The sequence below is a fragment of the Myotis lucifugus genome, unplaced genomic scaffold (genome assembly GCF_000147115.1).
Source record: "Myotis lucifugus unplaced genomic scaffold, Myoluc2.0 scaffold_423, whole genome shotgun sequence".
NCBI classification, from domain to species: Eukaryota; Metazoa; Chordata; class Mammalia; order Chiroptera; family Vespertilionidae; genus Myotis; species Myotis lucifugus.
Window position 1 is genome coordinate 542,811 of NW_005871471.1, and position 27,228 is coordinate 570,038.

Consider the following 27,228-nt stretch of genomic DNA (forward strand, 5'->3'; position numbering starts at 1 on the left):
GGGACAGAGGGCGGCGAGCGTGTGGCGACCGAGGGGGGCTCGGAACTTCCTCGGCGAGGCCCGAGGCCTCTCCACTTGAAGGCATTTTTTTCCTGGTCCTCCCGACTCCCATTTTACCTCTGCCTCCTCCCCGTATCTAAACTACAGGAGTCAACTTCGGTTTAAAAAAAAAAAAAAAACGCCCCCGGCGTGAGGGGCCATCCCGGTGATGCTAAAACTGCCTTCCTGCGGCCTCTGTTTTCCTGTGGACACAGCGGATTCAAGATGTGGCTCACGGGGTGCCCTTTTCCAGGCAAAGGATGCCCCTTGTTTCAGCTTGCTCACAAACCTCTTACCCCCTCCCGCGAGACCACCAGCTGCATTCTGACATGTGAAGTCCAGAGGGCTATGCAAAGCTTTCATCCTCCGGTCTGCGGTCTCCTTTCCCTCCACCTGCCGGGGATGGTAGTGGGGGATGGGGTGGGCTGTGGAATGGCACCATCGCATTTTGTTATTTTAAAGGGGGCGAAGGGCGGGGGACCCACCGACTTTAATTAACACATATAGCTGCTCCCGAGGTCCTTAGGCTGCATAAGGTGTGTGGGTTAAACACACACACCACACAGATTTTTGATACATTTCTTCCCTTCAATGTAAGAGTTTATATATATAGGGTTTCGTGGGTTTTTTTTTTTAATCCATTCTGCATCTGAATCGAAAGTTTTTATGAGAAAGTGGTAAAGTAATATTTTTATGTTGTTCCTCTGTACTTTTTTTTAATGCTGAGATGTTCAAATTCCCATCACCCCTCTTTGAACTTTACCCATTTGCTTGACTGAAATAGTAACTTTTTGGGGGCTTTCCACAGAGCCATTTGATCTCAAAGGTAGTTTGTGCTATCTTCATGGGTTTCATAGTTTGAGAAACTATTCAGTAGCTTGGACTAGGCTATTCTCTGTTTTAAAGTTAAAATGGGGGGGGGGGGGTCACAAATGACAAAACTTAAAAACATAAATAGTTATAAAATCCAGAAAAATGGCAATTAGGTGCTTGACAAATTCTTGTCCCTCCATTTTTAGCTACATTTTTAAAAAATATATATTATTGTTGATTTCAGAGAGGAAGGGAGGAGAGAGATATAGAAACATCAAAGATGAGGGAGAAACATTGATCGACTGCCTCCTGCACACCCCCCAGTGGGAATCAAGCCTGCAACCCAGGCATGTGTCCTTGACCATAATCGAACCCTGGACCCTTCAGTCCACAGGCTGATGTTCTATCCACTGAGCCAGACCGGCTAGGGCTTGGCTACATTTTTTAATTGATACATAATTGTTACAGTTCACCCATTTAAAGTGTTTTTTGTTGTTTTCACAGAGTTGTGCAATTAACAGTACATTTGCATTCCACACCTTCTACTTAATTTCCTTTCAATGTACACAAATCCGTGCACTAGCCCTCCTATCCTATATAATAAAAGGCTAATATACAAATCGACCGAACTGCGAAACCACTGGTTGCTATGATGCACACTGACCGCCAGGGGGCAGACGCTCAATGCAGGAGCTGCCCCCTGGTGGTCAGTGAGCTCCCACAGGGGGAGCACCACTCAGTCAGAAGCCAGGCTCACAGCTGGTGAGTGCAGCGGCTGTGGCGGGAGCCTCTAGTTCAGGGGTGGGCAAACTTTTTGACTTGAGGGCCACAATGGGTTCTTAAACTGGACTGGAGGGCCGGAACAAAAGCATGGATGGAGTGTTTGTGTGAACTAATATAAATTCAAAGTAAACATCATTACATAAAAGGGTACGGTCTTTTTTTTTTTAGTTTTATTCATTTCAAATGGGCCAGATCCAGCCCGCGGGCCATAGTTTGCCCAAGGCTGCTCTAGTTTCATATAAATGGAGATACACAATATGTGTTCTTTTGTGGCTGGCTGGCTTTCAGGTAGCACCATGTTTTTAAGGTTCACACATGTAACAAGAATGTATCGGCGCTTCATTCCTTTTATAGCTGAACTAGGGGCCTGGTGCATGAATTCGTACACCAGGGGCGTTCCTTGGCCTGGCCTATGGGATTGGGCTGACACCGGCTCTCCAACATCCCCCAAGGGGGTCCCAGATTGCAAGAGGGTGCAGGCCAGGTCGAGGGACCCCACCAATGCACAATCGGGGCTGGAGAGGGACATGGGAGGTTGGCCAGCCGGGGTGGGACCGGGGTGGGACCTCAGGAGGGCTCCAGGGTGTGTCCAGCCCGTCTCGCCAGACCCCAGCAGCAAGCTAACTGATCAGTCAGAGCATCTGCCCCCTTGGTGGTCAGTGCATGTCATAGCTATTGGTCAACCAGTCGACTGTCTGCCCCCTATGGTCAGTGCACGTCATAGCAACTGGTTGACCAGTCAACTGTCTGCCCCCTGGTGGTCAGCGCACATCATAGTGAGCAGTTGAGCGGCCTTAGCATATCATTAGCATATTACACTTTGATTCGTTGAACGAATGACCGGACACAACATATTAAGCTTTTATTATATAGGATAATATTATACTGTATGGATATGCCACATTTTGTTTATTCATCAGTTGATGGAAATTTGCATTGTTTCCACTTTTTTTTTTTTAATATATTTTATTGATTTTTTACAGAGAGGAAGGGAGAGGGATAGAGAGTTAGAAACATCGATGAGAGAGAATCATCGACCAGCTGCCTCCTGCACATCTCCTACTGGGGGTGTGCCCGCAACCAACGTACATGCCCTTGACCGGAATCGAACCCGGGACCCTTCAGTCCGCAGGTCGACGCTCTATCCACTGAGCCAAACCGGTTTCGGCTCCACTTTTTTTTTTCTATTATGCATAATGCTGCTATGATCATACACATTTTTGTGTGGACCTATGTTTTCATTTTTCTTTGGTTGTATACCTAGGAATAGACTTACTGGTTCACATGTAACTTTATGTGTAACATTTTGTGGATTGACAAACTTTTCTTAAGTGATCCTTATTTTTTTTAATTGATGTTCCCCCTTACTGAGTATCTCTTATTTAGTCAAAATAAGACTAAGAGCTGACTCTGCATTAGAACAATATTATAATATATGGTTTCTAAAATAACTAAAAATACACCCATTAAGCAGAATTTTTTTTTTTTTGAGATGTTCATAGTGCCTTATGGGCATCTTCTAACTTCGATAGCCTTGTGTGTACATTAGAATAGGAATATTTTCAGCTAAGGAAATGACAAATTACTGTAATGGAAAGTCATACTTTCTCCTCTCTTGTGACTTACTCAAAGTCTCACATGCCTGTATTGAGATAGAAACATCTTTTATTATCCTTAGAGCACACCAGGATGGCCTATTTTATGTATTTATTAATTACATATATGTCTGTGTCTCTCGGAAACTTAATTATGCACATTTCTAAATATGGTTCTATGTTGTACTACAGCAAATTTTAAGGCAGTATTGTTTTTTGGTTTGTTTGTAATGACATCATCTGTTTCATTGAAAAGTCTCGCAAGAAGAATGAACCAGTGCTGTCCAGTGAATTTTATTTAATCCAGTATTACCATTGTAACATGTAATCAATGTTCAAAAATGAAATCGTTTATATTTTTTCATACTAAGTCTTCAAAATCTAGTTCATATTTTACACATACACCTATCTCAGTTTGGACAAGCTATTTATCAGGTGCTTAATAGCTGTCTGTGGCTGTCTACCTTATTGGACAGCACAGATATAGAACATAGCATATAGAGTGAAGTAATTGTAGCATTTTTTGGTTTATGATCTAACATTCTTTCAAAATTATGAAGAGTACAAAGTCCTAGAGCTTCGTTTAATCTGATCTCTAACTTTGTGACCTTGGGAAAATCAGACTTAGGGTTCTTCTCTCTCTAAAACAAGAGGTACTGTTTCATGAGTGTTGCGTAGTTTAATAGGTTGTTAGGAAGATGCCTAGCAATTCTGAGCATTTTATCACTTTCAGCTTTTCTCCTTGAGAGGAAGAAAGAGGGTTTAAAAGGATTCTGTGTAACTTTTTCTTTTATTCCTTTATTTGCAATTGCCTCTTGTTTTTTTTCTCTATCTTCATATATAATTTAAGTTGAGCTTAAAATTAATGGGGAAAGTTTTTAAAGTAGAAACATCTTATTGAAGAGTATTTTTGGCACAAGGAATCAGTGACTTTTCTAAAGTCATAATTTCTAAGTCATTGAGTCAAAACTTATTCATGGCTTCCAATCTCATATTCATTCCTATCTTTAATTCAGCCATACTGGCTCCTCCAAATGGGTCATGCTAACTTCTTGAGAGAGAAAACACCAAACAAGGCATATGTCAGTATCCATTTAAAATAATTTACAGGAACTGTCAGATTATATCCAATCTTGGCTTCTTTAATGTAGAGGATTATCATTATTAGTTTGAGAATAGTAACTATAAGAAGGATATGCACAGTGCAGCACAGGAAATGGTTAGTGACCAAACTTCAAATAAAAATTGTCAGGATAAAGCAAATTAAACTCATCTAGTTTGGGGGGGAGGGGTTGTTGGTTTTGTTTTTAATCCTTACCTGAGGATATGTTTTTCATTGATTCCTAAGAGAGAAAAACAATGACTGGTTGCCTCCCGCACTCTCCCGACGGATCCAGAATCAAATCTGAGGCTCTTCGGTGCACGGTGCACAGGACGAGCTCTAACCAACTGAGCCACACAGTCCAGGACACATCTAGTTTTGTTTTAAAAGTAGAGAGGGAATTCTCTAGTAGACTTTCTAATAAACCTACATAATTTTTATAGAAGTTCTGAGAGTATCCAGTTATGAAAGTATCCAGGTTTGAATAGAACATAAATTATGTTCAGAGAATAATTAGATCTTTTTTAAAAATATATGTTTTATTGATTTATTTTTTTTTTTTTACAGAGAGGAAGGGAGAGGGATAGAGAGTTAGAAACATCGATGAGAGATAAACATAGATGCCTCCTGCACACTCCCTACTGGGGATGTGCCCACAACCAAGGTACATGCCCTTGACCGGAATCAAACCTGGGACCCTTCAGTCCGCAGGCCAACGCTCTATCCAATTAGGGCGAGAATAATTAGATCTTATAAACACACAGCTCCAAGGAAAAAAACTCACCCTGAATACAAAAGAATATTAAAATACTGGAAACTTGATTGTCCACACAACATAAAATATGAAGTCAGCTTGAACTTAAAAAAAAAAGTTTCTTGAGGAGTTTAATAAATTGATCAGCTATTTAAAAAATGATCAGCTATTTTGTTTAGAAATGGCCTTGGTGATTTGTTAAGTTGTACAGAGTGAAAAGCATTGTTAAGCAATTAAGTCTTGTTAACTTTTAGAGGCTGACCTCTCTCATCACAAATCTTGGAACATATTTACTATACTTAAAATAACTACTGTCTAATTTTTCATATAATAGTCCAAGCATGTGACACTATGAAATATTTGATAGAAATATAGTTCAAAATTAAATTATTGTTTCCATGCTTCCTGTCAGTTTTCCTAGTTTACAAGGCAACCAATTTCAGAATTGCTTCATTGAAAATTTCTTAAGCGATAACAAGATGTCTTTCATAGTCACTAGTATGTCAATTGAATATTCAAGATTAGAAGAATTGTAGGAGTGACTTAGCTTAATGAAACTAGAAAAAAATGTGTAAGTAGTTTTTAAACATTTATTCCTAATACCTGATAGTGGTTATGGGTCCTTAAAATATTTTTAAATGTTTACTGGAACTGCATTCATCTACTTTAGGCCAATAATAACAATGAGAGCTTGTGAAATCTAACCTTGAATGATGATTTTGGTACTTGCTGGCTTAGTCTTGGAACAGAGGAGAAATGGGATAGAAGGGAACTAACTCTTTGAGTACCTCTTGTATATGCTTTTAATTGTATTCTCATTTCTCTCAATCTTATAAGCAGAAATTATTAATCTTATACAAAAAAAACTCTAGAGTTAAGAGACTTAATAGCATAACATTCAAGGGAATGATTTTAATTCACGTGTGCCAAAGTCTGTACTGTTTATACTGTGCCATATTACCTCCAACTTCTCTCAGCCTTAATACCGATCTCAAAGTTGATTAAAAGGTTCCATGTAAAAGCATCTAGCATAGTCCCTGGGGTATAAAAGGTATTCAGTGTTTCCTTTTTTCCCAGAGTGATTTTTAGAAATCAATGTATCATTTGCAGGCTTTAAACTCTAGGGAACACAATCCATATACTAAGCTTACCCTTTAGGTTTACTAAAAGACAGGGCTAGGGAAGACTCCTTTCTATTACAGTTAATATGAGAACAATATTTATATTAGCACACACTAAAGACCAATATATATACGTGCTTGTAATGGTCTTAGTTCAGAAGTTTTCAAAGCTTTAGGATCAAGAACTGTTTATACTGTTAAAAATTAAGAATCTAAAAGAGTTTTGTGCATTCTCCCAATGCACCATTTTAGAAATGAACACTTAAGAATTTTAAAAATTAGCTCATATAAAAATAATAATAAAGCTATTTTATATAAATATAAGTTTCTAATGAAAAATGACTTATTTTCCAAAACCCCTAAAATGGTTTTGATGGGGAGACTGGCCATGGAGATTCTAATGAAAAATGACTTATTTTCCAAAACCCCTAAAATGGTTTTGATGGGAAGACTGGCCATGTTTAACTTTTTTTTTTTCCAGGTATCAATATTTGACTCAGAAATAGCTAGCTAGCTGGATTCTCCTATGTCTAAATTTAGTCTTGAGGTATGCTGTTTTGGTTGAAGTATATGAAGAATATCCAAGTTGAAAAGGGGAGGCAGTTGAAAAAGCAATGGTTTAATAGCCGTTTTAGATAATTGTGAGAATTACTCTTTGATACTATACCATAACTTCACAAGTAGTAGTTTCTTCAGGGTTAGTTGCAATTTGGAATTTGAAGCCACATCAGAGAACTTGTCTTACTGTTACATTGAAATTCATTTCTTGCATTTGGTATCTTTTACTCATGTTTGATTTTATAACATCATGTATTGATCATTTGGAAAATATGAGTTCATTGAGTTATATAGCTCTTCCAAATGCTGATACATTTTTATTATATAATGGAAATCCACAATTGTTAATGTCACCACATGGTTCATCAGAAAAATCTTAAATATTGGGAATCTGTCAAGCTGACAGTGGTGGATACAAGTTCTCTAAAAGTCTTATTTTCACTTGAAAGCTCAACTTTTATTATTAACAATAAATACTGTAAGTTGTTTCCTTGAAGCCAAAGCTCACTTTGCTCATTTTTGTGAAAACATCTGCCAGGCACTGTCTGAGTGACCATAATTTGTCGCTCTTGCAAGTAAAAGTGGTTTTCCATGAAAACAATGGCCAGTTCAATTCTCAGCTCATACAATTACACAAATACTTTTTCCTTGAGACAGTCATCCTATTCCAGAAGTGCATATGCTGCAAAAGTTGTTTATGTGTAGTCCATATTTTATCACAAAATTTTAGAAAGAAAAGTTGGGGGGGTTGTTGTTTTTTTAACCTGAAATACAGTGACTACTAATATAGCTTGGTGATAATTGTTTTAATTCATGCTAAAGCACCCACTGAGTTTCATTGCACTGCAAATGTTAAACACAATAAGGAAGTATTAGTAGTAATATTTTGAAATAGTTTTGCTCTTACCGACCCTCTGAAAAGGTCTCAGTGTCCCCACAGGGGCCCATTGACTGCCATTTTTGTTTATTATTGTTGCTTCTGTTACTAGTGACCATCAAGTAATAATGGTTCTTAAAAGGCTTGATAGTATTACAGTTAAAGAACATGGACTGTGGAGTTACATCTGGATTTGAACCCTGATTCCTCCATTTAGTAGATATGGAAGTGACCCTAACAGTTCCTGGCATATAGTACCTACAGAGTGAAAGGAAGCTCTTTGTATTTCTACCAACTTGCTTCATCATGCATTACATCCAAATAACACCACCACCACCACCACCATGTTCCCTGTTAGAGTGGCATTTTGTTTGCAATTCCTTTTCTAATGGTGTGCACCATAATTCAAATCATATCACATGAATTGGGGAAGGCTTCCTTTTACCTTCATTAGCACTCAAGTGAAAGCCTACTTTCTCCTCTGTGCTTTAACCAAATTGTTTCAAAATTACTAGTCTGACTTCATTTTTCTAATTCTGTGTTATAAGTAAGTTAGTAAATACCTTATGTACATTTTGTAACTTTTCCCAGAAGATTATAGATTTAACCAGAAAATAGCTCTAATTCACAATGAACAATGATCTAAGGTCATAGACATGTGCTGGTAATACAAGAATAGCTTGACTATCTTAAATGCTAAACTTATTTCTATTACTGTTTATTTACATTAGAACAAAATTTGATTAGTTTTCACTTTTACTCCAAATTTAATTTACATTCAACTTAAAAATTACATCTTCAGTAAAGGTTATATTTTGACAAACCTGGAATTTCATTAAATTTTTATTAACTAAAGTTACAATCCTAAAATAATGTGGTGTGTCATAATTTGGTGATAGACTATGAATTGCTTTCTAATATTAAAGGAAAAAAAGGTCTACCTCAGTTTTTCTGTTCTTCAATGTAATCTTTAGTGTTACTCATATCTACTCTTAATACTTGTTTTATTTTTTATAGCTTTGTTTGTTTGTTTCTTAAATTAGGTGTTACTTACATTTATTTATAGTAGTTGTGTCCTGAAAGACCTAGAGGTAGTCCCTACTTTGGTTATATTAAATGAACATATCCTGTTTGCCACCCATCCTACCTATTTACCCTGGGCCTCTTTAGCCACTTTCCACAGCTATTCCTGGTCCAGGAATACAAGCAAAGATTTTTATTTAAGATTTTCAAATAATGGTTACATCATTCTTGGTTCTTTAGTAAGTATGAAAGCCAGTGTTTTCTGGCTTTCTTTAGTTTAGTGGCACTAAGGATACCATGAACTCTTTTTTTCCATAACATTGATATTGAAAGTTAGGTTTGATAGCTTTAGGCTGAAAGCGCTGACTTTTTAATATTATGTAGTTATGTTTTAGGGAACAGAAACCTAGCTCAAATTAGTTTAAGTATAATAGGGGAATCTGGCTCTCATAACTTTTGTAAGTCCACTGCCACAGCTGGCATTAATTATAAGAGTACTAGTGGAAGTCTGGAGGACTCTGATTGAACAAGGTTTGATTGCATGCTTAGACCTGAATTAATTGCTGTGGGCAAAAGAATGTGGTTCTGTGATTGGCTAGCACAAGGTCATGTGCCATTTGTCCAGCTGTGTATGTATGTTCGCACATGTGTGTTGGAGATTGGGAAGGGTGTTGAAACCACCACTAAAACCAGGTTTTCCAAATGAATGAGGAATCTTAGAGTAAAGAAGAAAGGAAGAAAAAATCTATTGAAAACAAAATTATGAAGTACTACCATCCAGTACAGATGTAGAATGGTTCCCTGTTTTGCCTTTGAATATTATGTGGAGATGATCTTTGTATTACAAATCTATCTGTAGAAATAAGTTCATTGTTGATCAACTTTTTCCTCAAACATCTTATATCAAAGTATTCACATTTTTTCTCTTAATGTCTTGAACAATTTTTTCCAATTCTCTTTTGTTCTCCAGCTTTAAAACAGTAACAGTATTCACTTTAAATTATGAAAAAGCTTGTTTAGGGCCAATGAACAAATAAAAGATATGATCAATATTATTAGTCTTTGGGGAAATGTAGCTCAAAACCGTAATGATACCACTTCACACTTACTAAGATGGCTGTAATCAAAAGACAGACACTAACAAGTGATGGTGAGGATGTGGAGAAAATGGAACCCTTAGACATGGCTGATGGGAATGTAAAATGGTGGTGCCACTTTGGAATGCAGGTTGGCATAAACTCAGAACGTTTAATGGCAATTACACTTCTAGGTATAAACCCAAGAGACTTGCAAACAAGTGTCTGCACAAAAACTTGTACATGAACGTTCATAGTAGTCTTACGCATTATAGCCAAAACATGGAAACAACCCAAATGTCCATCACCTGATGAATGAGTAAACAAAATGTGGCACATCCATACAATGGAATATTATTCTGCCATAAAAGGAAATACTGCTACATGCAACAACATGGATGAATCTTGAAAACATTTTGCCAATCACAAAATATCACTTATTCTGTAACTAGAAGCCCAGAGCATAAAATTCGTGCACAGGTAGGGTCCCTAGTGACTGCCAGCTGCTAGCCAGGGCCTTCCTTCGTTCCATACCGCCCCCTGGTGGTCAGCACACGTCATAGCGAGCGATTGAACTCCTGGTCAGTCGAACTCCTGAGGGAACATGTTGCATATTAGGCTTTTATATATAGAGATTCCATTTGTATGAAATGTCCAGGGTGGGCAAATCCATAGAGAAAGTAGATTAGTGCTTGGTGGTACCTGGGACAGGGAGATAGGGAGTGACTGCTAATGGATATGGGGCTTTTTATGGTGAAGATTGATGTGCAAGTTTTTAAACATACTGAAAACCACAGAAATGTACCCTTTAAGTGAGTGAATTGTATGGTGTGTGAATTATATCTCAATAAAGTTGTATGTTTTAAAAAAAAAACACCGCAAAGCTTAAGAGAAATAAGTAGAGGCTGTGACAACTTTCTACTACTGGAGGTCACGGGGAACTCTTGGCAACTTTTTTACTGACTTGTCCATCTAGTCTTTCCTGTATTGAATTCATTTGTTCAGCTTCTGTGTCCGAGGTTCTGTTGTAAGCAGTCAGGATAGAGCAAGAAATAACATGGGCTAAATCTTGTTCTTATGGAGTTTACATTCTGGCAGGTCAAGTTTTCTCAGATTACTGCTCTAAATTGATCCTGTAGGGATATTCAACCACTATGAGCAAGAGTTGTATTAGATCCTTTATCTTGCCTTACTAACCTGAGTACCTCAAATTTGAAAGGAAAGGATGTTCAATAAATGGTTGGTGTTCAATAACTCTTCCCTTGATATTTGTGGAAAAGCTTGATTTTTATAATGGGAAGAACTGGGGTTGCATCTCATTGGCTATATGTCATTAGAAAACCTTAATAGTAATGATTTAATTTCAATATCTAGAAAATTAAAATTCCACCATAGTGGGTACTTGTTTTGATGAAGTTTTTGAGAATGCAAGGAACACACTTATTCAGACTAGGTCAAATAAAGATGGGGTCTTAGGAAAATTAAGGAACCAATTCTTACGTTATTTAAGATACTTGAGGTACGTGATAGGAAATCACATATCTTCTCTGTACTGCTCTGCCAGACACTAACTCAGCTACTGTTTTAATTTTTCCAAATACTGCCTTAAGCTTGATATTTGTATTAAATTACTGAGAAGAGAATCTGATTGAGCTAGTAAATTCAGTCCATGCTGAAGAGGATATTTTTTACTGCTGGTTTTTTTATGGCTTGTCTTTACCATCACCCCCAGCTGGTAATGAGGTGGGGGCTGTCTGTTGCTTGCATCTGCAACAGCTTCCCTGGAAAGAGAAGTTTCTCTTACACAAGGTTACAAATTTACATTATTTAGTTAATGTCACTCCATTCTTTTCTGTTAACTTTTTACTCACTGTTGAAATCTGGAGCAAATCATTATTACCTTGATATAATCTCATCTCCATTCTGGTTACCTTGTTTCTGCTATTTCTCTTTTCTGATTTATAAAATAACCACAGTGTTTCTTTTAAAAATAAATTAAATAACACACACCTCTCTGCTTCAGTAGCTTCCCACCACATTTAGCTTTCAAACTCCTTACTGAGACCTTCAAGGCCTTTGCCAAATCTGGTCCCATCTTTTAATTCCTCTAATTCTAACATATCAATAGCCCTCTCCTCTTTAGACCCTTCACACATGCAGATCTGACTGTTAGAATGCCCTCCCTAACACCCCTTTATCTTCATTCCCTTTCACCTATATGGTTATTTCTCGTCTTTTGAAGCTTTGGTATCATTTATTAGGCCATCCTGAACAAACTAATTGAAAACCCCCCTGTTGTTTACTTAAAAACACTAACTATAATCCAAGACCTAACTATAATCCAAGACTTCAGCAAGTTATACTCATTTTTGCTGGTGGAAGGTCTTGCGTCAATGTTGATGAATACCCAATATCTGTGAAGTTCTTGGGTGAGGATTTTTTAAAAATGAGGTATGCCTGTATCTGACCAGATTAATTCTTACCTTCATCTCAGATTCTTCTCCCACTTCAGGCAGGTAAACCCACCTTGCCTTTACCATTCAGTCTCCTTTTCTGTCTTTGCTTTTATTGGACTCATACTATAAAAACTTTCTACTCCTACTTTTACCTTGCCATTTCTTACTTACATTTCCAGGTTGAATTTAAGTGTCCAGGCTTCAGTTAAGTTTTTCTTCTTCGCACTGATTTATATTGGTTATTCCTTTTATTGAACTCTTATTTATTTTTGTACTCATATTTTGGTGTTTCCTCATATAAGATGTTTTTTACTTGTCATATATTTTATAGAGAAAAGATCTGACAAAAGAATATGTATGATTTATACAGCAACAAATCAGGTAACCTGGATGAAGTGGATAAATTCCTAGAAACACATAACTTACCAAGACTGAATCATGAAGAAATAGAAAAGCTGAACAGACCTATGACTAGTAAGGAGATTGAATCAGTAATCAGAAATCTCCCAACAAAGAAAACCCCAGGATGAGATGCCTCCACTGGTGATGCTACCAAACATTTAGAAGACCATTAAGTTAATCCTCCTCAAACTCTTTCCCAAAACGGAAGACAAGGGAACACTTCCAAACTCATTCTATGAGGTTATTATTACCCCGGTACTAAAGCCAGGCAAAGACACTGCATGAGACAACTAACTGCAGATCAATATCCCTGATGAATAGCATTGTAAATTTCATTCAAAATTAAATATCATTTTGAATTTTAACAGCATATTAAAAGGATTATACGCCATGACCAAGTGAGATTTATTCTTGGAATGCAAGGACAGTTCAATATATGAAATAAATCATTATAATATACCATAAATTAACAGAACAAAGGACAAAGTCACATGATCTCAATTGATATAGAAAAAGCGTTTGACAAAATTTACTCTTTCATGATAAAAAAACACTCAACAAACTCAGAAGAAAACGACCTGAACATAATATAGACCAGAGAAGAAAAGCCCCAGCGGACATGATACTCAGTAGCAAAAGACTGAAAGCTTTCATATAAGATCAGGAATAAGACAAGGATGCCCACTTTGACCTGGTGTATTCAACAACATAGTTCTGAAAGGCCTAGCCAGAATAGTTAGGCAAGAAAAAGAAATAAAAGGCATTTAAATTAGAAAGGAAGTAAAAGTATCTGTGTTTGCAGATGACATGATCTTACATAGAGAAAACCCTAAAGATCCCCATCCCCCAAAAAATAGACCTAATAAATGAGTCAGCAAAGTTACAGGACATAAAATCAGCATACACTAACAAAATATATCCTGAAGAGGAAATTGAGAAACAAGTGCATTTACAGTAGCATCTAAAAAAAATAAAATATTTAGGAATAAACCTAACCAACAAAGTGAAAGACTTTTACATAGAAAATTGCAAAATGCTGAAAGAGAAGACAAATGGGAAGACATCCTGTGTTAATGGATTGGAAGGTTAATTGTTAAATATCAGTACTACCTAAAATGATCTACAGATTTAATGCAGTCCCCATCAAATTCTTCATGACATTTTTTGCAGAAATAGAAAAATTTATCCTAAAATTCATATGGAATCTCAAGGGACCCTGAATAGTCAAAACAATCCTTAAAAAAAAAAAAAAGAAAGAAAAAGTTGGATTCTCTCGCATCATTGATGTTTCTTTCTCTCCCTTCCTCTGTGAAATCAAGATAGTGTAGTGTAGTATAAAGAACACTGGATTGTGGCCAGCAAAATCTGAGCCTTGCTAGTGGGAAAGTCACTGGGCCTCAGTGCCTTTCTCTATAAAATGAGACATTTTATATGTTTTCTATTCTTTGCGGCTAAAAATCTTATGCTATTTGTGTAGATTTTTCTGTAACAAAACCATGAATTTGAATTGAGTATGTTCATGTAACAGAAGGAAAACAATCTTTAATCTCTTTTCATATTTCATTTTAATCAGTTACTAGAGGCCCAGTGCACGAAATTCATGCACAGGGGAGGGGGGATGTTCCTCAGCCCAGCCTGCACCATCTCCAATCCTGCCTGCCTGCCTGCCTTATTGCCCCTAACCACTTCTGCCTGCCAGCCTGATCACCCCTAACCACTCCCCTGCCAGCCTGATCGACGCCTAACTGCTCCCCTGCCGGCCCGGTCGCCCCTAACTGCCATCCCCTGCCGGCCTGGTCCCTCCCAACTGCCTTCCCCTGCAGGCCTGGTCGCCCACAACTGCCTTCCCCGGTTGGCCATCTTGTGTCCACATATGAGCGGCCATCCTGGAGTGATGGCCAATTTGCATATTACCTCTTTATTATATAGGATTATTTTACAAATGGAACAAAATAATTGTTTTTCTTATCTGAGAATACACCAAATAAGCAAGGAAATCAGATTTCTTCACCAGTGGTAAAATAAAGCTTGGGCTCTGTTGACTTCCTTAATTGGTTGAATGTCATTTTGTTTCTTATTCTCCATAATTTTTCCTAACGTCTTTCCCATGTGTTGAATTTCCTTCAACCTGTCCTTCAGTTTGTGAAATTTTATTTCTTTTGAGAAGTACTCAAAATATTTGAAGAGAAATTATCATTCTTGCCAGCATTCGATCAATCCCTTATAATTCATTCATTCAAAAAGAGAGTACTTTCCCTTTTGCTCATATAAAACTTAAATATGCATTTGTTTAGTATAACAGACTTCTCTCTTTTTTGTCCTTAATCACTTTCTATAAGTGATTCTGAACATTTACCTACTTTGGCTGTTTACCTACATTGGCTGCCTTTCCCATCTCTGAGAAGGTTATATATGTGTCTCACTACACCTGTTGTCATTTCTTAACCATTATTCTTTATCTACCAGACACCTCCTCACCAACAACACATGCAAACATGCAATACACACACACACACACACACACACACACACACACACACACACACACAGTTCGTTTGTTATGACTTAAGGCAAAAAAATGGTGCCAAATGTGAAAACACTGAACAATTGTAGCAGAAAAATACTTTTCTCTATTATTATCTTTAAGAATAAATTCACAGTTTGTGTAAGCATTTAAAATGTGTTTTATTGTCATAAATGTAAAGTTGGGGTTTATTTGCTAATCATATGCAATTTGACAGCATAACATATATACTGTTTGGAAAAGGCATGAATAAGCAGCATGATAGCTGCTCCTGGACAGGTCAAATGGAGCTGAATGGAGGGAGAAATAGGAAAGGAATGGAAAAAGCGACTTTTGTAGTTGTATAATTTAGCATTTTGGTTTACCGTATTTGTGTGTTGAACAAATATCATACTTACCAACTATGTTTAATGTGATGACCATTTGGGTTGAAAGCACCAATAACTCATTTTCTCTGAAAATGCTTAGGTTTGCTTTTTATGACAGGGATCTGGCTCCGTGACTTTCCACTCCTGGCTTCTGACAATTTTCAACAGATCCTGTATGTGCCATCTTTTGTCATTCTCTCTTTTTGTATGTCCTATATTTTCTATCTGGAATGCCCGTCTCTAAATAAGTTTCCATTCAGTCTTAAAGATTCAGCTTATATTTCATCTCTATTATATTATTTAGTTTCTCTACTTATTAAATCAAGGAACATGTTTAGAATGGTGTTTGGCACCCAATATTTTCTAAATGTTAGCTCTTACTACTATTTTATTATATTTCTGTGTCATAAGAGTACTAATTCCTTAAGGCCATAGATAAGCTGTATCACTAGTCCATTTTTGTACTTTTAAATGCTTGACAAATAGATAACTAGTAAATATTTGAATGATTGAGTCAATGCTTTCCAGTAGGCCCTAAATAGTAGTACAATAGTAATCCATATTGAGGGAGGAGGGATATGTATGTTTGTGTATTTATAACTTTTTAAAACATTTTACCGAGGTAGAATTTACCTTGTATAAGCTCACTGATTTTGCCCACCAGTGTGGCTCAGTGGTTGAGCATTGACCTATGAACCAGGAATTCTCGGTTCGATTCCTATCATTTTCTGTATGTATTACTGTAATTTTAAATTTATACTGAATAGGTCTAGGAAATGCAAGCATTCACAGGTCACCAAGAGTAAACAAATGCACATGGCTAGTGCGTGGCTTAACACATATGGTAACAGCGGCAGGAGCACAATCCCTACTAGATTTTACAGCCAGAAGTTATGGGGACTTTTCTTCCTGGCACTGACACCCTAGACTGGGGGCACGGGACCACTCACTCCTCAGGGAAACCTTTACAGCCAAGATATGCCTCCCAGTTTTTGAAATTTTAAACTGCCACATGTTGTCGTGGGACCAGCCAATTCCACCCACATCTCTGCCCCTCCTACCAGTCTTCAAGTGCTGCTTCTTTAATTCCCAAGTTGTAGGACTTTCATTCAGCTGGATTTCAGGTGGCTCTGAATGAAGGTTGTTCTGTATTTTAGTTGTAAATTTTGATGATGTTGTGGGAGGCTATGAGTACTGCATTTAACCGCCATCTTGACCAGAATCCTCTTGATGGACTTTTTAGAAAGGAATTCTTTCTTTTTTTTTTTTCATAATTTTTATTGATAGCAGAGAGGAAGAGAGAGGGAGAGAGAAATAGAAACATCAATAATGAGAAAGAATCATTGATTGGCTGCCTCCTGCACACCCCACGTTGGGGATCGAGCCCACAACCCAGGCATGTGCCCTGATTGGGAATCGAACCATGACCTCCTGGATCACAGGTTGATGCTCAACCCCTCAGCCACACAGGCCAGCCTAGAGAGGAATTCTTTACTGAGTCCTTCCCATGGAGTCTGCTTATAATTCAGGCGTGCTTGGAAAGTTAGAAAAAATTTATATTATTGTTTCATTGACTTCTAACTGAAACAGTATTTTCTTTTATAAGAGTTTATTTGGGCCAAACTGACAATTGCCAGGAAGCAAGATCTCAAATGCTTAGGAAAGGGACAGTTTTGCGGTTTCTTTTATGTATTGACAATTAAGGAGGGAATGCAAGGAAGATTACAGGAAGGTGGCAGAAAGCAAGGCAGGGATTGGATTACAGGATAATTAAGAAGATTATGTGCTCCCTTTAGGGTGGTCACTTCTGAAAAGCGGTATTTCAAATGTGAATTTAACCTAGATGCACAGAAACAATTTTTGATTAAGGCAAAGATAAACCTTTCAATAAAAAAGTTACATGCCTCAGGCATGCCGACCCACCATGACCTGCCCGGTTAGGAATTTATGTTGATTTCATCCTGTGGGGTTACTTTCCGAAAAACCCCTTTTTTGTCCACACACTTAATAATATAGCCAATAAATCTCAATAGTTATTAAAGTTACCTGTGACTTTGTGACCACCAGTAAAAATTACATTATTATTGGAAGATATGCTGAAATATCATTTATGGTCTTCATTACTTTGAAATTGTAAGAGTTATTAGACCCACTGCTAAATCCATTTAATCTACACTAATAAAAGAGAAACATGGTAATTAGCGTACGACCGCTACCCTTCCCATTGGCTAATCAGTGAGTTTATGCAAATTATCTGTCAGTCAAGATGGCGGCCGGCAGCCAAGCACTGAAGCGAGCATGAGGCTTGCTTGCTGCCGACTCCAACATTCCCCGCCTCACTTGCCGGCCTCTCAGCTGCAACTCTAAGCAACTATGTACTATGTTGCAAATAAGAAGGTAAACAAAACCCCAGAAACCAGCCGGACTGAAGCCCAGCCAGACCGAAACATTGTATCGATGTTTTCAGCAGCGAGGCCTCAGAGCTAAAGCTGGCCCAGAATAAAAAAAAAAAAAAGAAAAGAAAACAAGGAGCGGTTGGAAGCTTTAGTCACTCGCCACCCGGAAAACAGCCCTCAGCCCCTCACCCAGACTGGCCAGGCACCCCAGTGGGGACCCCCACCCTGATCCAGGACACCCTTCAGGGCAAACCAGCCAGCCCCTACCCGTGCACCAGGCCTCTATTCTATATAGTAAAGGGTAATATGCCTCCCAGCACCGGGATCAGCGGAGCAACGAGGCTCCCGGCACCGGGATCAGCGTGACAGGGGGCAGTGCCCAAACCCCCTGATCACCCTGCGGCTCTGTGTGTGACAGGGGGTGGGGCCACAACCTCCCTATCCGCCCAGCTCTATTCATGACAGGGGAAGGCACCCCAACCCCCTGATCAGCCCTGCTCTGTGCCTGATAGGGGGGAGCTCCCCAATCCCCTGATTGCCCTGCGGCTCTGTGTTTGACAGGGTGCGGCGTCCCAACCCCCACTCCCCCCCCCCCCATGGGCCCTGCTCTGTGTGTGGACAGGGTAGAGCCATAACCTCTCCATCGGCCCTGCCCCGAGTGTGACAGTGGTGGCGCCCCAACCCCCCTCCACGGGCCTTGCTCTGTGTGTGACAGGGTAGAGCCATAACCTCCCCATTGGCCCTGCCCTGAGTGTGACAGGGTGCAGCGCCCCAACCCCCTGATCCATCCTGCTTTGTGTGTGACGGGGGGGGGGTGCCCCAACTCCCCTATCGGCCCTACTCTGTGAGTGACGGGGGGAGCTCCCCAACCCCCTGATTGACCCTGCTCTGTGTGTGACAGGGTACGGAGCCCCAACCCCCCTGATGGGCCCTGCTCTGTGAGTGACAGGGGGTGGCACCGCAACCTCCCCATCGACCCTGCCTTGAGTGTGACAGGGGGCGGCGCCCCAACTCCCCAATCGGCCCTGCTCTGAGCCTGTACTTAGGGATTGGGCCTGCCCTGTGCCACCCGGGAGCAGGCCTAAGCCAGCAGGTCGTTATCTCCCGAGGGGTCCCAGACTGCGAGAGGGTACAGGCCGGGCTGGAGGACCCCCCTCCCCCCGCCCCCCGAGTGCACAAATTTTTGTGCACCAGGCCTCTAGTGTTACAATAAAGCACATACAATTTTTGTTCTCATACTCATATATTGTTTTCTTTTTAATCTTACAAGTTTCTTTTCTGTATTTAAAAACACTATCTGAGAAGGTGTCTGTCCATTGATTTCACCAGATTTCCAAAGGAATCAGTGGCACACAAAAATTAAGATTACCTGTAAGGATTCCTTTGGTTACTGTGACAAGAATGGAGTCGGGAGGAGGATGGAAAGAAAGAGTAGATGGAGGTATACAAGTTAGGAAGCTTCTGCATTAATCTAGGGGAGGGATAATGGTGAGTTGGACCAGAGTTGTAGAAGATGAGGTAGTGATATTCAGTTGGATTTCAGATAAGTTTTAAAAGTTGAACCAATAGGATTTGCTTACAGATTTAATGTGTGAGAGATAAAGAAGAATCCAGGATGGCTCCTAGATTTTTGATCTGTGCAACTGGAAGGATAGAATTGCCATATGCTGAAATTTTCTTTGAAGTAATTAATCTGTAATATTGGATAGATCAAATTTTTAAACAGTAACATAAGGCTTATAAAAATACAAAGGCTTTTAATGAAAAAAATCTTATTCCATATATAAACTATATGAGATGGGATAGAGTACGTATGTTTGTTAAAGATCAAAAGTTCAGTTTTGGACATAAGTTTGAGATACTTATTAGACACCTAAGTATGAATTTGTGACTTACTCTTTCCACTTAATATGTCTTGGCACATGCAGTCATTAGAAAGAATAAGGTGAACCCGTACAAACAAAGAGCTTGAACTTGTATTGTTCTTGAATATGTGAATGTTTTATAGTGAGCATATATCCATGTGTTAGGTGACTTTAAAACGAGAAAAGCATGTTAAAAAATATGAGAATTGTTACAGTACCTGATAGAATAATTATTGTGGTCATTGGGAATGAAATTGATCTGTGTATACCACCATGAAAGATTTCTAAAATCTACAAATGAGGTGAAGAATAGAATAAATAGATAAGTGTGTCAGAATCATAATAAATCTAACAGTGTTTATATTTAGAAAGAGAAGCTGGATGGGCTGTTACAGTTTTAAAAATTTATGATATATCCAATATTATAGATCTATTACTAATTTCAAAGAGATTGTTAATTGAGAATATGAATGTGAATGGAAGTTAGAAATTTTTTCATATAATGTTTATTATGAATAAAATATTACAGGTGAATACATGACTAGAAGAAAAGATAAGGAGATGCATGTCAGAATGTTAGTGGTGTTTTTCTGTGGGTGATGGAATTTGAGGTGAATTGTTAAAAATATTTTTCTTTAATTTCTTGTAGACTATGAGAAGACAACGAAATGAAGTTGTGGTTGAATTAAGGAAGGTAAGTCTGATTATTATTGGGTACTTGTAAGCATCATTGTAATAACATTACAGCATGTATAGAGGATATCAAATGTATGTGAATCTCAAGTGCTGAGCATTTCTTTTTCTTTTGAAAACTGAAAGATTTTGACTAAATTTGGCAAACTTTTGAAGTTGGCAAAATACAACTTGACCACTATCAAAAAAACAGAGAAACTAATTATGAGATGGTTTTTTCCTTCTGATCTATATAAGTTGTAAGTCATGAGTGTACTAGTAGTTATACTAAATAGTTCTATTTACAATAGCAGTTACACCCTGAAAGGAACTTGTTACTTATAAATTTCATCAACTTTTCAAGTATTAAAGTAGTTGAAAATGTATTTTTTTAATTTGTCCCAAACATTTTAAGTGAAATTCAAGTGGCCCTTGATTTTTGTAAGGCAGTGTTGATTTTTGTCTGATTTTTGAACTGCCCAACTTTTGCTTTGACTTTTTTTTTAGGCAGTAAAGAGAAGCTCCCAGATGATGTATAAAATGGTTTAGTACTTTTAAATAAATATGTATGTTTGGTTCTGGCTTAAACTGTACACACTTTTTTAATCAATTTTTGTTGTTGTTCATTACTTTGTTTTTACATAGTTCACCGTTTATTAAAAACTTAATTATTTGGGGTTTGGGTCTCAAATTAGAGTTGCTTAAGTGTTTAATTCACAATTTGGTTTAATTTTCTACATTTGCATTTACTTTTAAAAGGCACTTCATATTTCATTTTGTAGGCACAGGATAGCCTAACCTCTGTATGAAAGTATTTAGCTTCCTTTATTTAAAGTTACTTCTTTTCTTTTTATACTTATTTTTAAGAATAAAAGAGATGAACATCTCTTAAAGAGGAGGAATGTACCACATGAAGATATCTGTGAAGACTCTGATATAGATGGTGATTATAGAGTGGTAAGTTATTGTTATCCTGGTTACTTAAAACTACCAGTGAAAGATTTTATATAAATATAGAATTTTAAGGTGATTTCCTAACTTAGTTTTCACTTTAACTTTTTTCCCCAGCAAAATACCTCTCTAGAAGCTATTGTTCAAGTAAGTTGTGTTATTATTTCCTCTCTTTATTACATTTCTTGGATTTAGCTAATTACTGTGTATCTACATCAAAACTGTTTTATTTTTTTATAGAATGCTTCAAGTGATAACCAAGGAATTCAATTAAGTGCAGTTCAAGCTGCTAGGTAAGTTAAATTTTGAGGATATACTTAAGTTTTATAACTTACACAGAAGTTCTGTTTTGGGTATTCACTAGATAGTAGTCTTGACACTCATTTAACTTTGATAGCAAACAATATAGAACCAGTCATAAACCAACTGGATTAATTTTAAAATTAGTCTCTGATTTAGAATATTAAAATTGGTAGCAATGTTTTAAACTCACAAATACACTCAACTTTAGTGTACTTAATACGTACAGATGATAGGGAAAAGTTGATTTGATGGGTTATTGCTATAGACCAATTGGAAAACATTACTTAAAAGCTTTACCTTTTATTGATTATAGGTTTAATTTAATAAAAACTTATATTGTTCAGATCCTGCCCAGGTAGCTAATTCTTCTCATAGTCCTCATATTGATCAAATAACAAATTAAGTTATAAGCTTAATGTAGCAGTGTATAGGCAAGTAGACATTAAGATTTAGGACTACAAAGACTCCCAGACTCTTTCCAGGTAAGAATACTAAAATATTTCTGTTTTAATACCTATGCTCTCATAGTTAATAGTTTGGAGAAGACATAGTTATATCATAGTGTTTGCTTTGTATATCTATAGATATAAAAGCCTAAGTGACCGTTACAACTGGACAACCAGCCGGTAGCTATGACGCAGAAGCCCGCCCCCTGGTGGTCAGTGTACTCCCACAGCCAACCTCCTACGGTCCCTCCTCCCGGCTAGCTAACCTCCTGCAGTCCCTCCACCTGGCCAGCCGACCCCAATCTTCCTGATAGGGACTAGACGAGACGGCTCCCATTGGCTAGGAGGGACCTCACCTGTGCACGAATTCATGCACCAGGCCTCTAGTATAAATATAAGAATAGCAGCCTGTGTTGCAATTAGTAGTAGGACAGACTTAAGCAAGAAATTGATCCTACTTTGAGAATTTTTAAGTGGAAAAAGATTTCACAGGTCCATCCAATATCTTACCTTGTGCATAAAACCCTTTATAGACTTTTCCTACTTTTTAATATTCGCTTTATTTTTAATTTTGATGTATTGATTTTAAAGAGAGGGAAAAAAAACACATTGATTTGTTGTTACACTTATTTATGCATTCATTGGTTGCTTCTTGTATGTACCTTGACCAGAGATTGAACCCAAAACCTTGGCGTTTGGGGACAACACTCTAACCAACTGACCTATTCAGCCAGGACCTTTTATATTCACTTTAAATTACCTAGAACAGATGGCAAACTTATACAAATACAGTGTTTAGCCCACTACAGGTAACAGAACTTCTTAGAGAGGACTTTGTTTTGTAGGAAGAAAATTGCAGAAGTTTTCACACCTCAAAACGGCAAATTAATGTTTATAGGAAGAATGATTAAGAAATTGATACATTATGCTCACCATTGTCTGAATTGATTATTTTACAGTTTTGGAGCAACTCTTCTCAATATGAGTTCTGTAAGATAATTAAATCCCTATGGCAGGGATTCTCAATCTCCCTAGGAGGTCCTGAGACAACTTCAAGGGGTATACAAGATCAAACCTATTTTCACAATAATTCTAAGACCTTATTTGCCTCTTTTCACTGTGTCACCATTTACATTGATGTGACAGAGGCAACTGTGGATAAAACTTAGCACAGATCAAGACTGGCACAAAATTGATTTTATGGCTATTTTTCAGATATTATTTGTACTATTATGCACTCAAAGAAAAAAAGCAATTTCTGTTAAAGAATGTCTTCAGTTAGCCCAGTCAGTGAGCATCAACTTATGAACCTGGAGGTCACAGTTCAATTTCCAGTCAGGGCACATGCCCAGGTTTCAGGATTCAACCTATAGTGGCAGGGCAGCTGATCAATGACTCCTCATTGATGTTTCTATCGTTTCCTCTCCCTTCTTCTCTGAATCAATAAAAATATTTTTTTTTATTAAAAAAAAAGAATGTCTTCAATGAAGTAGTAAAAACATTTTTTTTACTATGTCTGGTACCTCAATTAACAGTGACTGGGTTATTTCTTAGTTTGTGCTATGTGCCATGTGTTATGGAAAATACTGTAAAAAAGCATGTGGCATACTTTTTGCCCTATAAGAGGTTAAGAGCCTAATTAGGAAGGCGAAACTAAGTATATGCTACGTAAATATGCTTTTAGTAATACAGGGAATTTAGAATTCAGGGAAGATATTATGAAAACATAGAACTTAAAATGGACTTTGATTATGTAGATTTTGAATAGACAGAAAAGGGCATTCCAAGTGCAGAGAATAGGAAAAGGGCTTGGAAATGCAATAGAAGTGGTGGGACAGATAACTGACCTTAGGAGTTTACATTAAGTAGCCATCATTTGGTATATATACAGGGGAATGATCTCACTAAGCTTTCTTAAAACATTGTATTTATATCATAATGCATGGTATTCAAATGGATAAAGATTTGGGTTAGGCCACATTGAGGACTTAATCTGCTAAACCTACAGTCTTCCACATGTGTAAATAGACACAAAATTTTGTTGTTTTACCCTCTAAGCTTCATAAGAGCAAGGGTGTGTCTGTCTTGTTCACCTTAATATCTCCAGTATCTCTTTGGATATTTTTCTATGTATTGTTGTACTTACTTCACTTCACTTTAGTTACTTTGATGAGAAGTTTGAGCTTACATGATATTTGATTTAGTGTATGCAGTAGGATGAAATATTGGACACTAGTATCAGCTATAAATTTGTAACAGCAGTCTACGTGCTTTTGTCCTTTATCTTCTATTGTGACATGGTTTGAATAATTTTGGATATTTTGGTGACCTTCCTTACTTAGCAAGGTCAATGACATGGTGAAGGAATCTGCCCACTTTTTTTCTCTGACCTCAACATTGCAAAGGTACACTTAAAACATCTAGTTGTCATATTTAGGCCTTCATTGTGGGAATAATATTACTGTACTAATAAAAAAAGAGGTAAAGTGGTTATGTCTACCATTTTTCCTAATTAGTAATCTATATATTTATGAATTAATATTTTAATACAGAAAAGGTTGCATTATAAATTTTTAAAGTAACTTTCAGAGTAAGTATTTGTGCCAGGTAGTAACATTTATTATAATCAATATCAAGTATGAACTTGAATTTAATTATATGTGATTAAATTTCACAAGTATGTATATCTCTTATAGGAAGCTTTTGTCCAGTGATCGAAATCCACCAATTGATGACTTAATAAAATCTGGAATATTGCCTATTTTAGTCCATTGTCTTGAAAGAGATGACAAGTAAGTACATTATTTTAAGAAATAATTTAGGATGTATTCTTTGCAGAAGATAAGATTTTCTAGTAATTAGTTTGATCTTTAAGTAAAGAAAAGTGCTACGAGATGGAGTTGAAAACCCAAAGTGAAAAACAATGCAGGGTGTTTATACCAAGAGGTAAAGGTAGAGGCCAAAGAAGAATTTGAGAATGATACATACAACTTTTAAGCTTTGAAAATTGGCAAGAAATAGTTTGGCCAGATAGGTCCTTGAGAACACTGTTTGGATTGTAATGTGCAGGTATAATAAAAAATTCTTACTAAGAAATAGATCATGTGAATAGGTTATATGCTTTTTATACTAAAGGGAAATTTTAAATGGAGGTTTAAAAGAAGTTCTGGATGCATAGATACCTTTTGAAACAAAATATTCAATGCTTTTATAATGCTCTATGAGGGAGGAATGGTTGATAGATATTTGATACATAATAATTTTTTTTAATTATTTGTTTTTTTGTAGTCCTTCTTTACAGTTTGAAGCTGCATGGGCTTTGACAAATATTGCGTCTGGAACCTCTGAACAAACTCAAGCAGTAGTTCAGTCCAGTAAGTTGGTTATTAACAGACAAAATAAATAGTGACTCTATTAAAAAGAATAGAGTTATTCTATATAATAAAAGCCCAATATGCTAAGTGTCCTACCATTCGTTCAACCATTCGACCAGTCACTATGACACACACTGACCACCAGGGTGCAGACACTCCAACCGGTAGGTTAGCTTGCTGCTGGGTCCGGTCTGGCCAATCAGGACTGGGCAAGTTGGGCTGAACACACCCTGGAGCCCTCCCACAGTCTCTCCCCAGCCCTGATCCTCACTGGCCAGGCCGAGGGACCCCACCGGTGCACGAATCTGTGCACCAGGCCTCTAGTTTATATTATAAAATAATAGCTATTCAATAACACTTAAGATATTTGAAGTAAGCCAACTTAAGTATGTTACTTTGATATCCTGTACCAGTGAAGAATCATTTGTTCGATGCAGTATTCTGTTCAGGTACAAACCTTTCTCTGTGTTTCCCATCCTTGTTATTAAGCAACAGAGCCACTATCTGAATCAAAGTCTCATGTGGCACAGGAATTGCTGGCCTGTGTAAAGACCCATGTGATATAATTCATAAGTTACTTTAACATTTGGACTCTTGTGTTTTTAATTTGAAGATAAATATTAATCTATAAGGAATTAACCTTAAAATTGGAATTAAATCCAAGTTTAATTGTAAATGAAATCTTACCAGCTTAATTTTACATTTGTCTGCATGTTAAAATTGTTCTTTTAATGCTAACTAAGCAATCTGCTGGTCAAAATTTTCCACTGCTGCTATTGTAATGAAAATCATGTAATAAAAATATATTTCAAGTATATTTTGGATAAGTTTCTTTTGAGGTTTCAGCAAAAAAACCAAGATTGATTTTGGTTTAGATTATAGTATCTTCAACCGTTTTTCCAATTTTATTGGAAATGTAATTGACATATAACTGTGCTTATACTTAACTGCTTTTACGTTTTCCTCCTTCAGATGCCGTGCCACTTTTCCTGAGGCTTCTTCATTCACCCCATCAAAATGTCTGTGAGCAAGCAGTGTGGGCATTGGGAAATATCATAGGTTTGTCTTCAACTTATAATAGTCCAGCCATTGTTATCATATACTATGTAATGAAAATAACTTTAGTAATTGAAAAGGAAAACTGGTTGGTTTGGATCAGTACTAATTTTTATGAAATAGTTTACAGAAATTAAAGCTGTTTAAGTATAAACTGATAGTAAACAAAATGAATATCTTTGCTGCTTATGATAACATAATATATTTTGGCATGTAGTCAATATTTAGTTATTTGAAAATTATGAAATATGTATATCATTTAGATCTTTTCCTGCTCCTTTATTATGTTGGGGTCCATTTTCTTAGCTCTCCCCTCTGTCATAGAAAGTATGTAATAAAAAGGAGGAAGCAAAACTTAAAAATTTTTCTTCATAATATCAGTTTTAAGAAAAGTTTTGAATTAAAATTTTTATACCTCTTGTAGATTTTAGTACATTATAATAATGTTATCTACTATCATAATGAAATCAGTATATAGGAGATAATCTAGAGCTTATAGACCAGGGGCCATTTGGACATTTATAACACCATTCACAGGCCATACAGAATTATCAACTTAAAAATTAGCTTGCTATATTTGGTCAAACATTTAATTAGCTCACCCCTAATGCCTAGGCAGGGCTAGACCAAGTGATTTCATGGGCCAGGGTCAGACGTTCCCCACCCCCGTTACA

The 27,228-nt window shown here is 37.2% G+C and overlaps 1 protein-coding gene across 3 annotated transcripts in view; it reads left to right on the forward strand.

The window, feature by feature from the left end:
• KPNA4 (karyopherin subunit alpha 4) overlaps nt 1–27,228 on the forward strand; it is a 49,856-nt gene that overhangs the window by 719 nt on the left and 21,909 nt on the right. For all 3 annotated transcript variants that reach the window (XM_023744003.1, XM_023744002.1, XM_006102672.3), the window contains exons 2-8: nt 20,402–20,446; nt 21,292–21,381; nt 21,493–21,522; nt 21,616–21,668; nt 24,821–24,916; nt 25,413–25,498; nt 26,471–26,557. In XM_023744003.1, the coding sequence (XP_023599771.1) occupies nt 20,402–20,446; nt 21,292–21,381; nt 21,493–21,522; nt 21,616–21,668; nt 24,821–24,916; nt 25,413–25,498; nt 26,471–26,557 (487 nt within the window). The remainder of the gene's footprint in view (nt 1–20,401; nt 20,447–21,291; nt 21,382–21,492; nt 21,523–21,615; nt 21,669–24,820; nt 24,917–25,412; nt 25,499–26,470; nt 26,558–27,228) is intronic.